The sequence below is a fragment of the Ammospiza caudacuta genome, chromosome 10 (assembly GCF_027887145.1).
Source record: "Ammospiza caudacuta isolate bAmmCau1 chromosome 10, bAmmCau1.pri, whole genome shotgun sequence".
Classification (NCBI taxonomy): Eukaryota; Metazoa; Chordata; class Aves; order Passeriformes; family Passerellidae; genus Ammospiza; species Ammospiza caudacuta.
This window is the reverse complement of record NC_080602.1, coordinates 1,568,119-1,583,227: the sequence shown is the minus strand read 5'-3', so window position 1 is coordinate 1,583,227 and position 15,109 is coordinate 1,568,119. Positions and strand designations below refer to the sequence as shown.

Here is a 15,109-nt window from a genome sequence, read left to right as displayed (position 1 = left end):
GCAGGGACAAGGCCTCACGCTGCTGTGGTGCTGAGCACTGAGCTCTGCCTCCCCTATGATCCGCCCTTCTCCCTGTGGCTGGGCCAGGATTGTCTCTTGCCATGGCACCAGCCCACGGGATGGTGCCCAAGTCCTTGGCACAGTTCCTGACTCCCACATCAGCGCTTTGCTGGCTGTGCAAAGGAGGCACCAGAGCCCTCTGGGCACAGGAGCTGGGGGCACAGCTTGTGCCCCACAGCATGGCCATGAGAGGTGAGCTGAGGCTGCTGCTGCCCATCTGGCATGGATTATTCACACAAGGTTTTACAAACACTGCTGCTGCTGCTGCAGAATCAGCCAGGCTGGCCCATCTGCAAAGCCCTGGGGGCCTTGCTGGGTGTTCAGGTGGGACATCCCAGAGCAGCTGCTGCCCAAAGCTGATCCATCCCACTGCCTGCCATGGCCCAAGGCACAGGGAGATCCCTGCAGGGACGAGTCATTCCAGCTCCCAGCCACCACACAGGGCAGGAGGCAGCCTGACACCAAAGCAATGCCAGCGGCAGAGCAGAGATTCAGACCTCAGGAAACACCTTTCTCCTCTGCTCCACCCCAAAAGGAGGCAGGTGGGGGATGTCCCAGAGACAGCTACAGATGTGCCCACCCAGCTCCCAGGGTCCTTACTTGATGGTCAGGATGGCAGGCGTAGGAGATCCAGCCACACTGAACTGGAACTCCTCCTCAAAGCTCCCCAGCACGGTGGCACTGAAGGAGATCTGCACACTCTGGCTCCCACCTGCTGCAATGATGCCTTCCTCGGGGGCAAACTTGAAACACAAACCCAGGTTGATGGCTGAAGGGAGACAGGTGAAGGGAGCATCAATAGCTCCTTGGTTCATCAGTTTCACCTGCAGCAGCAAGAGAGCAAAATGGAAATACGTGTGGAATCTCCCCTTCTTGTGAGTTATTGTCTAATGATGCAATGAACACCCAGAAAAGGCAGAAGATGTTTTGTGCTGCTGAATGGCAGAAGTCCAAAGATTCAACAGGACAACTTCTGCCTTTGGGTTTTCATGCAGAGCAGTGGCAACTCCACAGAACTGCAGTCACCCTGGGCTTATCCCATGGACACAGAGCAGTGCCCCTCTGCCCAGCAGCACCAAGCGCATTGAGAGCTGGCGCTGAGAGCAACGTGGGCTGATTGCAGCTGCCTAGGGAATCACCCCAGAGCTGCTGCTGCCCCAGTGAGCACAGCTCCAACAGCACCATCTGCTCATTCACCTTTTCCCAGACCATGAAAACAATACCTTGAGAATGAGGCATCAGCGTCAAAACGTACAGAGAGCACCATCGTTTGTAACAAATCTCAGCGTGTCTTTCCCATCCACAGCCAAGATTTTGAAAGTGTCTGCCATGATGCAGTGCCTCATGAAGTTTTTGCAAGCTTGACTCTACTGGGGGGGAGACAAATAGGTAGAAAAACCCTTTGCTTTATTCCCAGGAACACTTTTCTCTTTCTAGAGCCAGAGATGCACCAAGGTTGAAGTGCTGTGAGGGACTGGTCAGCAAGGGAGAGAACTCCCAAGGATTTCCTGTGATTGCAGCAATAAGCAGAAGACACTTGGCTGGCAGCTGTTGGCAGTGGGCTGAAGCTCAAAGGCAGCCACTTTGGTGCAGCTGCTTCTGCAGAGCCCAGTCCAAAGGTGCCTTGTGTCTGGCACTGCCACAAAAGCCTCTGAACATGCAGCTTTTTGACCCAGGCTTGGTTTCATGGGCCAAGGAGTTGTTTTGTAGGAAGCCTCCCAGCTGATCCCTAAGGAAGGCTGCCCAAAGGCAGGGACTGGGGCTTCAGGAACAACTGACACACCTTTGTGTCCCCCCAGATTTGAGCAGTCCATCAAATATTCCCTGCTCACAGCTGCCCAGGTTGGCAGCAAGTCCACAGCTGCACCAGGCTTGCTGCTGCCTCAGGAGCCATCAGGATCCATTCCAAGCCCTGCTGCTCACCTCATAGACATGGGGGGTGTTGACGAAAACGTTCCCAAGGTTCAGAGTAGGAGAGCTGAGTTCAACCAAGGGTCCTTGGCCTTCCCCTCTGAGCTGCAGGGGCAGCCTGCTCTCACAGCCTGGGGAGAGATGTCCATTGCAGTACAATCATTCCCTCTGCTCCACTGGATTTTCCAGGCTGCCTCAGTGCTAGTCCCCGACTCTGAGCTGGATGCAACCAGCTCCTGATGCTGCAGGAGAAGATATGGACCCTTCTCTTCCCTCAGGACATATCCCCTGAGGCTGACTTGCAATTTCTAACCCATTCCCTGGGCTGCTTTCCAATTTGAGCCACCAGTTTGCTGAGTTTAAAACATCTCTGGTTCCTGTAGTGACAGGCCATGGAGGTATGGGTAGAAATGGAGAGAAAGGAGATTTAGGTGAGATATTCGGGAAGAAATTTTCCCTGTGAGGGTGGTGAGGCACTGGAGCAGGTTCCCCAGGGATGTTGTGGAGGTTCCAGCCCTGCAAGTGTTCCAACCCAGGCTGGATGGGGCTTGGAGCTCCCTGCTCTATGGGGAGGTGTTCCTGCCCATGGTAGGGGCCTTGGGACTAGATGATCTCTAAGGTCCATTCCATCCTTACCATACTGTGATTCTGTGGTTTCCTTCCCCTGCACCTAGAGGAGCTTTGAAATCCATTCAGTGCAGGCACAAAGCTCCAACAGGGTTTGGCAATTGCCAAACTCCCTGGCCCAGGAGCACAGGACTTTGTTGCCCAGGTGCTCCCCTTGTGACACTCAGCACTGTGTTCTATTGCCACAGACTGAGAGCTGCAAGGTGACAACTGCCACACAGGGAGAGAAGCAGCTGCTGGCCAAGGCTGCTCCCTCTACCAACAGCCCGGGCTCAGTGGGCTCAGCCCCCTCTGCTCTGCTGCTGTCTGGGCACTGGGAGGTGGTCCAGGCTCAGGGAGCCCATTTCTAACTCAGCTCCTGCTCCCTGATGATGGATCCATGGCAAATGGAGCCATCCTGGAGGCCAGGGTCCTGCAGGGGCTGAGTCCTTGTTCACTGAAGCTGTTCTGCTCTGGAGCTCTCTGGCCTTTGAGGGAATGCTGGCAAAGCCACGGCATGAAAACCTCTCCCTGCACTGCCTGGGCTGTTCTGGGATCAGTCAGGCACACACAGCATTCTGAGCCCTGGCCTGGCACGGGAGACTCCCTGGGAGCTGCAGGGCCAGGGGGGATGTGCCAGCACTGCCCTGCTGACCAGGGACCCTTCCCAGCACTTCCATGGGAGCCCAGTGGGCTCAGGCTGGCACCATGGCTTCACTGAGGGGGAGAGAGGCAGGGCAAAGGAGCTGCACCTGAGATGCTGCAGTAAGCCACACTTCCATACTCCAGTGCTTCCAGGGGTTTGAAGGTCACCTTGATTTCAGCTGAACAATTCGGCCTGATTTCTCCCTCCTACACCAGAAAGGGACAGCAAAAGATTGGTCTGCAAACTTCACATTCTTGTTTTCACCACCCTCCTGTAAGCCTTTGTTTAGAGCATCAGTGATGAGTGAACAACACAAGGGGCCAAGGAAACACTCCAAACCCAGCCCAACACAGCTCTCAATGCTCAGCTGGTCAGCTCCCACTCTCCACAATATTCCTGCTGCTCTGACACAAGCTCTTGGGCACATCATGCTGCTGTCAGCTACAGTGGGATGCAACTGCCACTGTGCCCTGCTGGCTCTTGGCCTTAGATGGGCCATAGCTGTAACCAAGAAGAGAACATGATCCCCTTCCTTGGAAATAAAAATATTAGTTTAACCTCTACTGAAAGAAAGCAGAGGTTGGGATTATTCTAGGGTTTACTCCAAGATGAGAAGGGTGTTCCACTGTGCACACACCAGGCATTCATCATCTCTCACAATGCCAGTACTCAGAATCAAGGCTCTGGTTGATGGGAGCATGTGGCAGTTTGCTTGCACCACCAGAAAAGGAAAAGGTTTTCTGTCCCTGTGTGCAGGACAACTCCAAAGGCCCATTTTAACCTTCCACCCTGGTGTCCAGGCTCACAGATGACGCTGGAAGGGACACTCAGAAATAGTGCAAGGCATGGTTACAGGAGGGGATTGGCATTTCTGTCATTAACCTTGGGCTGAATTTGGCCTCCTTTTGCTAGGGAACAATTGCAAGCTTCAGGTCAGTGTGTGAGCTGGCAGTGCTCCAACAGCCTCTGCTGAGCCCCACGTGTCAGGGGAGCCCCTGCCTACAAGAACTGCTCCCTGGGACACTGCAAGGACACGCAGGCAGTGCCTTGAGCTCGAGCCTGGCAGCAGAGCTGGGCTTTGTCAGGCTCCCAGCCCTGCCTGGAGCCTGCAGGGCACAAATGCTTTCAGCAGCGAGCCCTGCAGCCTCACCAGAAACTCCATGTCCTCCCTGCCAGCACATGGAGCCAGCTGAGGATCTGCCCAGTGACCGCAGCCGGGGAAGGGGTGGGTGTAGGGAGTAGGGTGGGTGGGAGGAGGAGGAGGAGGAGGAAGAGAATGTTCTCAGCTATCACTTACCATTGGCTCAAGGAAAAAAATGTCATCAGAGAACAGCATGGGGTCTTCTTGCACCTTTACCATCTTCTCCTTGTCCATGCTGCTCAGGAGGGCACTGTGATCTCCACAAAAGCTCTTCACCTTCTCTGTTTCTTTCTCCTCTGTGAAGTTTTCCTGAGACACCTCTTTGGGCGGCCGCAGCAAGCACTGCCTGCAGCCCCAGGGAGAGACAAGGCCAGCAGATGGTTTCATGAGCCACAGATTTGCAGAGAGAAGTGTGAGCACAGGAGAGCAAAGCACTTGAGGAGGAGCAGCAGCAGCTCCCCAGCAAAGGCTGAGCCCAAGCCACGAGGGTCCCACAGGGATCAGAGGACAACTTGCTGTTCCCTGGCCCAGCAGGGAGTTTCACTCCATCCTTGCAAGCTCAGCAGAGGTTTGCAAAGCCAGCATCCCTCCAGAGAGCCTCCTGCCTCAAAGCCTCTGCCACAGATGAGGGAGAATCAACCAGCCATTTCAAGTGGCTTTTCCTCCCACTGAGCTGCTCGGGGGGGCACAGAAAGATCACAGAGCACCCACTGCAGCATTTCCCTGGCAAGGGGAGACAAAGCTGGCTTGCAGCTACGTGTTACCAGCATCACTCTTTGTTTCTTCCAGTTTGGACCTGCCCCGTTCCCTACTCTGCCTTTCACAAGAGCATCCCAGAGCACTTCCACAGGAAATTGATGAATTCAGGCACCGAATCCCTTCAGGGACATTCAAGTTTTTATATGCAATATGCATGAAAACAGAGGCTCTGAGAGGGGAAGGAACTTTGTTGTGCGGGAGGGAGACAGCAAACTCCTGGAGAGACCTTTCCATGAGCCAGAGCTTTTTGGATCCCATCCCAGTGCATGGCACTAGAATGTCCTGAGAGGGAAAGGATCCTGCACTATCTTCTCTCACAAAAAATCCTCTCTGCTCTGAGAGCACAAAACCTCTCTGACAGCAGCACAGGGACACACTACCAGCCCGCATGGGCAAGGAGATTTTGAAGGAACTAAAGGGAAAAAAGAGGCTGTATCACCTTTGGAAAGAGGGACTGGCAACTCAGGAAATGCTTAAGGATGTTGCCAGGTCATGTAGAAAGAAGAGAAGAGAGACAAGAGCCCAATTAGAACCTGAGGAAATCCAGTCATCCCAATCAACCTTTCCTTCCCAAAATGCCATCCCTGGTTGGAGTATAAATGACCTGGAATGCTGAGTGCTGAGCTCCTGAAGCCCAGGGACACACACCCCAGTGCCGGGCATGGTTCACTTGGCCTAAACCATTCAAAAGCACCAACATCCCCTGAGGCCACACGTTAGTTTCAGTCTTGGGCCTGTATCTCACTGAAATGCATCTTTCAAACCAACCTCCTCTTCGCTTCATTCTCTTCTTCCTCAGTAGCAAAAGCCTTCCACTGGAAGTGGGCTGTGATGTTACTCCTGTTTTCAATGAACAGGGTTCTGTGGCTTGACATGCTGGTGAAAGTCTTGTCAAGCTCCACGGAATTTGGGCTCAGCCCAATGTTGACATCTACAGCTTCTCCCTGGAGCTTTGTGTGGATTCTTTCTTCACCTGGAACAAAGCAAAGGGGAGTCTTTGCTCAGCTCACTGGCTGATGGAAGCACAAGGGACAGAGCAAAGCACAGGGCACAGAAGAAAGTGTCCCAGTTTTGCGCTGAAGGAGCACTTCTGTGGACCACCCCATTGATCACATCCTTCAGCTCTGTGTGTACAGCGTGAGGATGTCCTGGGCACCTCCTAAAACACCTTATTTCTGAGGGTGTTTGTAGAGATTTGGCCCCAAGGGGACAGGATGGACAGGGAGATTGGTCCATGTGCTCCGGTGACCCACTCAGATCACCAGGATTTCTGCATCCAAGTCCTTCAGGTGACAGGGCTGAGGAGCCCTGCTCAGTCCTGCCTTGCCCAGGCTCTCCCTGGGCATCCCAGGAGACTCCTGATCCCTTGGATCCCTTCTTGCTGACCAGCAAATATGCCTGGGGGCAGCTGGGCAGCAAAAGGAGGCCCAGAGGAACAAGTGAAGTGACAGCCCACAGCAGGAGGGGACACAGGTGAGGAAACACAACCAGCCTGGCTCTGCAATGTGACAAACCACTACAGAATGAGCACCGTGAAAATCATCTCCTTGTCCAAACCCACAGCCACATCAGTCTTTAAATATTTTATACTGTTCTGATCTGAAAAACCAAGCTGGAGCATTGCAAATCAAAGAAGAAAGGGACAAAGGAAAGATCAGTGAGTACAGAGCAGTTTCTACATTAAGACTGAATGGGATCCCTCAGTCTAGAAATCAAATGGGAGATAGATGTGAGAGGTTTGCAACAGCTTCAACAGCCTGGGAAATGGGGACAGGGAAAAAATTGTTTTGATTTGTCACAAAAAAGGAACTTAAAGGCCTGAAAATGTTGTTAGACAGAAACTACATCTATGTGTAAGGGCCACACAGAAAAAGGGCCTGTGACAAGCCAATGGAGAAGCAGCATATGGGACAAAGGTGTGCAAGAAATCCATTGCATTGGAGACAGTCTGATGGAGACCTCACCTACAGCACTGCCCAGGAATCAAATAAAACTTCACCCAGGCATAGCCACATGGTAGTGGAGAATCAGAGTTCCTCCTTCCTCCACTCAGCAAGTCCCAGCAAAACAGCAGTCAAAAATCTTTGCCTTTCTCAAGCCCCTAAACACCAAGGAGTTCTCAGTTTGCTTTGGGGTAAGGCTGAACAGGGGAGGCACCTCTGGAGGCAATGCAGGGGATGGACAGCAGGGAGCCATGTGCAGAACTGTCCTGTGCCCTGCAGGGCCCAGCACTCACCTGAGCTGCAGCACACGGCCAGGGAGCCGCAATGGGCACCGCTGGCCAGCGGGTGAAATGCCACTGTCACCTGCACGGTGTCACCAGCGCCCAGAGCTCCTGTGGCCGGCACCACGGAGAAAGGACTGCAACACAGAGAGAGGGGTCAGGCCTGGGGACGCCTGGCCATGAGATTCCTGCTGCACTGCAGCTCCCTGCAGCTCCCTTGGCCAAGCAGGGAGCAAACCAAGCACAGGCAGCACAAGAGACAGAACAGACAGGATCACAAACAGCCACTGAGCCACTGCTGACAAGATCCAGCCCTCACAAGACCCTGGGGGTAACAGGGCCTCAGCTCCCCATTCTCTGCATCCAGCTCTCTGCAATGAGCCTCAAGGCTCCCACTGCCAGCAATCCCATCAGAGAATGGTTTGTGAAAAGCACAGAGAGGGTTCAGAGCTATTTGCATGCACAACTTGACACTGACTGCCTCAGGAATTTCTCTTTTCCTGCTGCCTACAAATCCCATCTCAAGAGATGCAAATGGTAGGGCACTCCCTGTCCTGGGAGATTACAGCCTAGGAATCAGACAGGGAGAAGGAACTTTTCCCTGAAGACCAAGGAATAGTTCCTGTTGAATTTGCAGTGTGCTTCTTTGGTTTATTTTACCTTGAAATCATCGTGATTTAGCCTAAAAAGGGCAACTTTTAAAGGCATTTCAATGAAAGCTGCTCTAAGAAGAGGAGTAATCAAAACTCTGAAAGAGTGCAAATGCAGACTAGAGCAATACAGTGACATGGAAACCCAAAAGGACGATGCCATTTACAGTCTGAAGGGTCCAATCCCAGCTAAATGAAGCACCATGAGCAGGAGCACATCAAGGAAGCAGAACCGGAGGTTTCTGTGTGTTTGCCAGCAATGCAGTCTGGGACTCTGGGCTGTCATGCAGGCTGGTAACTGTTTGCTTGGCCCAGCAGAGAAACTCTGTGCAATGTGTTGGAAATAATGATGCAGATGCGTTGGTGCACTTTGGATTTAACAGGAGCAATCAGGATTTAGTCACCAGGTAAACAGCTCTTGCCTGACAAACACAAGACTCTGTGCTTTGATGCTCAGGGACAGCTCAGGGGAAATGTGCTTCTGCCCAGCAGCTGCTGGGCTTTGTGCCCTTCTACAGCCCCAGTGAGGAAACAAAAGTTCCTGGCCTTGGTGCTTTGTTGCTGGTCAATCTGTCACTTCAAATGTGTTCTGGGGACTTTGCTGATGAATGCATCACACACAAAAACAAAGAGAACATTTGGCAAGCTGAACTTTGTTCATGTCAGTAGTAACAGCTGATGAACTTGCTTCAGGTTCTGCTCATTCAGGACCTCTTGCTGTAATTATGGGCTGACCTGTTCCCATTGCCACTGGTGAGAACATCACTGCTGGATGATGGAGAAGCCTTGGGCCAGCAATGTTCATGTGCTGGACGTGAGACTTTGGAGGGAGGGGAGGAAAGACAAGGCCCCAGCAGCCCCAGAGCCAGATCAGTGCTCGTGCTCCTGCATCTGCCCCGGGGCTGATGCCAGCACTGCTGCAGCTCTGCTGGGGCTGGGGGGATCAGGGCCTGCTGGGGGCAAGGCACAGCATTCTGTTCTTAGTCTTTGGCCAGAAATTTCACCGCAATAGAGAAGCTGCCAGTTAGGGGAATCCCTGGCCAGGCTTCAGCACTGCCTTCCATTCCATTCCCTTCCCACTCCTGCCCCATTTTACATGCTCCTGCCTTCAGGTGGCAGGATGGGAATAACATTCCAGGGATGACTTCAGGGCTTGCCTGAGAAAGAAGGTGTCTTCTTCTTTTCAAATTATCAGGAGAAGAGGATCCAGCCAAGTTCAGGACTCAGCTGTCAGGACTGAAAAACTGAGTGCAAATCAGCCCCCGCATCGCCTCCATCCCTGGGCTCTACCCACCAGACTCCTCTGTCCCTGCTCTAGCAGTCATCTCTCACACACACCTGGCTCCCCAAGACCCAAAGACACAAGCTCCACAGCTAAACTTAACTCCTCTGAATTTCGGCCAACACCACTAAACTGTTCCCTGAGCCCACAGCTAGAAGAGCTGTGAAGGAGACATCCCTGACACTGTAAGAACCAAATTAAAATCGCTGTCAAGAGGTGGGCCTGGAAAGCTAAATTTTGGGCTTTTCTCTGTTAATTGTCAGCTGCTCCTTAAGACACTTCTCATCCTGTTAGATCCATCCTCTCAATGAATCACTACTGCACCTGACAGGCAGAAAAGATAAGGTATGGAGGGGGTTTTAAAAGGTTGTTTTCTTCTGCTTTTATAACTAGGTCCATTGACATGTTTGTTTTCTTGTAAGGCATCTAAAGACAGGTCCATGTCTCCCAATGGCACCTTGCAACCCCCAGACACTGCTCTTGCTTTGAGCAGTGTCTTTGCTCAGATGATTTCCAGAGGTCCCCTCCAGGATCACTGCAAAGCCACGTGCCTGTGGCCTCCCAGAGAATGGCTCTCTTTGGCTGACAGTGCTGAGGAAGCATTTCTGAAGCTGCTTGTGCTCAGCAGGGTGCAAGCCAGCTCCCAACATGTTCCAGCAGCCTCCAGGAAATCTGGGACACAGAAAGCTCCAAGGCCACTGAAAGCAAGAGCAGATGCCTTCCATCCTGCTCACTTCCAGCCAGGCTGCAGGGCAGCAGATCCGGTGCTTGGTTCCTTCTGTAGCTCTTTCCCAACTCTGCTCTCACCCAAAGGTTTTTGCACAGGGACAGATGAGCTGCCTCACCTCTGCGTGCTCAGCTGGTACCGAGCTGCCCGGGCACCGACATTGCGCACCAGCAGAGTCTGCTGGGTGCTGACCTTGACTGGACACTTGGAGAAGTCCAGCTGGGCAGGGAAGTCCAGCACAGCTCGGGCACCAATGGCCCGAATTGGCACAACGATCCTTTCCCTTGCAGTGAGGCACACCAGCTCGTGGCAATAATCCTGCAGGAAAAGAAACTGGCTCAGCACAGGACATTTAGTGCCATCCCCATGGCAGAAGAAAAACCATTTCCTATACCCCTTCAAGGGCATCCATTTACCTATTGCACCCTCACATGAACACTAAGTTCTACTGCTATGTCACGTTTTAAAGGCACCTGCGCACTTTGCAAAATCCGTCTCAGTGGCATTCAGCTCTTGTGTCACTTGGGTCATACAGATAACAGCCCTAGGCCACCATCATTTTTACTCTAAACTTTAATGATGTTAAAGAATTCCTAAGCCCCTTTCTAAGCAACATGGAGCTGGGGAACACAGGACATTGCTCTTTACAGTTCTATGTTCCCACTGTCTGAGAATAGGACAAAGTGTTCAACTGACTCTGAGCAGCAAAAGGAAGAGGAGAAAACAGCTGCACCCAAAGACATCCTGCACCTCTGGCCTGCACCCAGCACTGAGATCAGACTTGCCAGGGCCTCAGCACTGCTGTTCAAAGCTCCCCGCAAAAGCACCTTTGGCACGGAATGGGTGCCAGCTGACAGAGCAAGCACAGGGACAGGCATGAAGACAGAGCCCCAGCAGTGTCACTGCCACGGGCTCTGGGCTCACAGCTCTGCCTGCAGCTTGTACCTGCCCTACACCAGCTCCTTCAGGCAGGTGTCCAAGTGCCCTGCAGCTCAGCAACCTCCTGCTGACCAAGGGCACCCAGGGCCCAGTGTGCCTGTGCCAGGCCGGGCTCACGGGCACAGCACATCCTCTGCCCTGGCCCTGCAGCTGTGCCATGCTCACTTGTGCTCTGGGACAGCACAGCTGACAGGCTGCACAACAGAGGGGGTGAAAAAGCACCGGCTGTGCTCCAGCCCAGGGGCAGGCAGGGAAGCTGTTGGCAGTCCAGGAAGGAGGAAAGCTCTCTGACCTCTTTGTTCCTCTGGTGTTTTCCATCAGAATGAAACCCCTTCCACTGGACCTAGAGATGGCCCAACATCTATCAAGAGCCCTCTGTCATTTTCATCCTGTTTCCCGTGCATCTTCCCTTGGCAATGCTCAGCAGTGTGCAGGGAGGGCAAGCAGAGCCTGTCAGGCCTGGCTGCAGTGCCTGCCAGCAGTGCCAAGGTGTGACTGGCTGCAGGCTGCCTGCCCACGCCTGGAGCCCAGCTCACAGCATGCAATGGGCTGGAGCCAGAGTGCAGGGAAAACAATGGCTGTGGAGATCATTGTGTGCTTTGGCTCCTCCAGCCTCACCTTGTTCTTGCTGGGGGTGAAGCGGATGCGCACAGGGGCAGAGGCGCCCGGCGGCACGGCACGGTACGCATCGCTGGAGCTCACCAGCTGGAAGTAAGGTGAGCTCTCCATGGAGACCTTCACCACGTGAAGAAACTGCAGCAAAGACATGAAATTATGATTTTGCCACTTGTGGAAACAGGACAAGGGGAGACCTGTCCATGCCCTGCTAACATCCCTCCCCTGCCCCTTTTCCAAAGCACTTCCAGCTGAGCAGGCACAGGCACATCATTCACAAGGCTGAACTTGAATCCCTTCTCTCTGGCTCCAGCATTTTGGCCAGGGCCAGTAGGGCAGCGCCTGCTGGGAAGGAAGGGCCGAGCAGGTCAGCACCAGCAGGATGGAGACACAGCACCTGAACCAAGTCACCTGCATGTTCAACAAGGCCAAAAAACCTGCTGGCTTCTGCCTGCACACAGCCATGAAGTGGTCATGTTCCAGAGGGGGAATGTGCTACCTAAAAGCAAACCAGCCCATTTCTGTGGGGGAAGGAAGAAATTCCCTTCCAGCAGATCAGGTTTGGGTAGGGAACTTCTGGGGATACAGTCAGGCAGGCAGAGCAGCAAGACAGGAGACCAAACACTGTGGTCTTACTGGGAATAAAAGCAAACCTGAAAAGCAAAAGAAGGAATGAACACAGCAAGACAATCCCTAAAACAAGGAGATGGCAAAGAGAATTTAAATGGGCAGCAAAGCAGCAAGCAAGAATCATAAAACCATGAGAGCAACCAGCTTGCCAAAAGTGACAGAAACACAGACAGGCGGTGTCTATTGACCATGGGGCTTCAGAGGCATTTTCTGCCTGGAGAAACAGGGCCAGCACTGTCTGACAGTGTGGTTCCAGTATGAAAAGCCAATCTTGGCTCTCCAGGGCTTCCTGCTGCCTGTGCAGGCAAGCTGGGCTGCTGGGCATTCCTGCCTGCAGCCAGCAGGCCAGGTTCGGCCCTCTGGGGTACACATGCACAGCACACATGCATTTTCTAGCACAAAGATATCATCAACCCCTGAGCACCAAAATGCTCTCCAAAAATCTAAACCAGGTGATTTGGACTCCCTCCTGTCTCCTCCCACCAGCCCACTCTTGGCACAAGCCTCACTTGAGAAAATGTTTCCCTGACTGAAATTCAAATGGTCTCAAGTTTTCCTCTTTACAGTGGAACACAATTGACATTTTTCAACTTTTTCCCTCTCAGCTCTCTTGGGAAACTGCAAAACAATGCCAATTTCTTCAGGTGAAGGTGGAAACCTCCAGGAGCACATGGCTTTGGATGTGCTGTGCTTCTGCAAAGGGAAAGCAGAGCACCGTGTTGCTTCTGGAAAAGTTGAGCAGAGCTGGATGAAGCTGAGCAGGAGCCTCAAGTGGAACCTGAAGGCCTCTCACTGCTTCTGCTCCATCACTCTGATTGCAGGGCTCTTGCAGAACACGGTTCCTGCAGGGCCAATGCCATTAATGAGAAGTGATTCCAGCATAAAGTGCAGAAGGCTCAGCCCCGGAGCTTTGCCTGTGAGCTGCACAAAGGGAGCCAAACTGGCTGAGAGAGGCAGAGATTCCTACCAGGAGCCAAGATTAACCAAGGACACACAGGATGTGCTATAGACCCAAGGCAAAGCATGAGAGCAGGTAAGAACTGTACAGCCCTCAACATTCCTGTCAATCCAGAGCTTTCAAGAGAAGGAAACTCCTTTGGGATAGACACCATCAACGCCTGGCAAAAATCTGGGGACAATTCCCAGCACAGGAAGATTTCCACCATCTTGCAGAAGAAGGTGCTGAGACATTTTCTTCTGCATGTGCTGCAGCAGATAACTTGCTTTGCTGTACACTGAGGGAATGACAACACTCTCCTCTTCCAGCACAGCGTTAAAGCTCTGCGTGCCAGCACTTACCTTGTCCTTATTCATGAGAGACAGCACCATTTCCGACACCTGCCGAGCGACGAAGTTCTGAAATACCAGCTCTGGTGGGGAAACCCCAAACCAGCTCTGTTTCGGGGCAGCTGACGGCAGCTGGAGAGGAGAGAGAGCAGGGAGAGCTTCAGCTGCTGTGAGGAAGGTTCATGCAGGAGAATCTTCCACTGATCCCCAGTGAAGTACAGACTCCGAGGGAGCACGTCTGCCCAGCCCACACTGGGCAAACAGTGGCTCACCCACCTCTGCTCTGAGCTCATCCACAGCTGCTGGGCCACACAGAGCAGGCTCAAGCCAAGCTGCTCTTTTGGCATGGATTTCTCCAGGTTTCTTTCTCCAGAATGCCAGGCAGCACGTTCCTAAAACACAGCCCTGTGCCCATGCGGTCACAGAGCTCTGGGGCACTGACTGAGCACTCATGGAGTAAGTAAAACCCATGAATTTACAGGAGACTCCATGGGAAAGGATTTGGGATGTCTTTTACTCTGAGACAGGGAAACCGAGGCCCACACAACTGCAAATATCTTTTTTGCTCTAGAACTTAGACTTCAGTAAGAAGAGCACAGGACCAGAGCAGGTGTGAGAGATGAGGTGACATTTGGCTGAAGCCAAAAGGTTATTAAGCAAAAGAATGGAATTTGTTGGCTCTGTGTGTTATTTGTGGTTTGCATTTGTTCAGGTTGGTTTGTTGAGTGTCACAAATAGAGGGACAGGGTTGAAGACCTGACCAAAAGGAAGGAGGATGAGAAGGGAGCGGACAGAAAAGTTGGTGCTCAGTAGAGAATGGAAGCTCCTGAGTACCCATCCAATGGCAAAGGGCACAGGGACCGCCCCAGCCGGGTACAAAGGGGATACAAAGATTGCCATTTTCTCAGAGGGTGTGTGTGTGCCCTTGGCTCTCAGGGAGGGAGACATCCCCAGCTCAGCTGAATCCTTACTAAGAAACACTTTTCTTTTGCTTTGATCATTTTGTTCCTTTTCATTGTATTTAAAAGTTAGTGTGTTCCAAAGAGAGGAAAAGGCAAAAATAAAAAGACAAATGAGCTGAAAATAAAAAGACAAGTAAGGTGGATGCTGAATGAGGATAAGTTTCAGTTATTTTCTCAGCAACTTGGGTAAAAGTAGAGTTGGTATCTCCTTTTTCAATGGCCTTTAAATGGGTGCTTTCCTGTCATTACTGCAACCTTATTTCATGCCATTGTAGAGGCACGTCTGGAATGACACAACAACAGCAAATGCTTCTGGAGCAGAGACATTGCTTGGAGAAAACTCTGCCCTGCTTTGTCTGCCTTCTCCAGCCACACTGCTGTCACCGCAGAGACACAAGCAGGTCTCCTCTGTGACTTCACAGCAGACACATTCCGCTCAAGGGAGTGGCTGCAGCACACTGTCCCTTAGCTGTGCCCTTTCCTGAGGTGTTCCCAAGGCCCCTCTCCAGGACAATCCTTAACCTGGATTGTGTTCCGTGTCTCTTGCTGCCAATTTCCTGCTCAACAGCCCACCTCAGTCACCTACCCGTTTGGACTGTGCTTTATACCGAGCTAGTCCTGCCAGAAAAGCAGCTTTAAACACACCTCTGAGTAGGCACTGATCCAGACA

General features: G+C 52.4%; 1 protein-coding gene across 1 annotated transcript in view; it reads right to left on the bottom strand.

Annotated features, from left to right (window-relative positions):
* LOC131562074 (hydrocephalus-inducing protein-like) overlaps positions 1-13,519 on the bottom strand; it is a 30,587-nt gene extending 17,068 nt beyond the window's left edge. The window contains exons 1-7 of the mRNA XM_058811650.1: positions 13,490-13,519; positions 11,564-11,698; positions 10,125-10,324; positions 7,360-7,484; positions 5,892-6,096; positions 4,521-4,710; positions 661-884 (exon numbers count right to left, since the gene is read on the bottom strand). Coding sequence (XP_058667633.1) covers positions 661-884; positions 4,521-4,710; positions 5,892-6,096; positions 7,360-7,484; positions 10,125-10,324; positions 11,564-11,698; positions 13,490-13,519 — 1,109 coding nt within the window. The remainder of the gene's footprint in view (positions 1-660; positions 885-4,520; positions 4,711-5,891; positions 6,097-7,359; positions 7,485-10,124; positions 10,325-11,563; positions 11,699-13,489) is intronic.
* Positions 13,520-15,109: the final 1,590 nt, after the last annotated feature.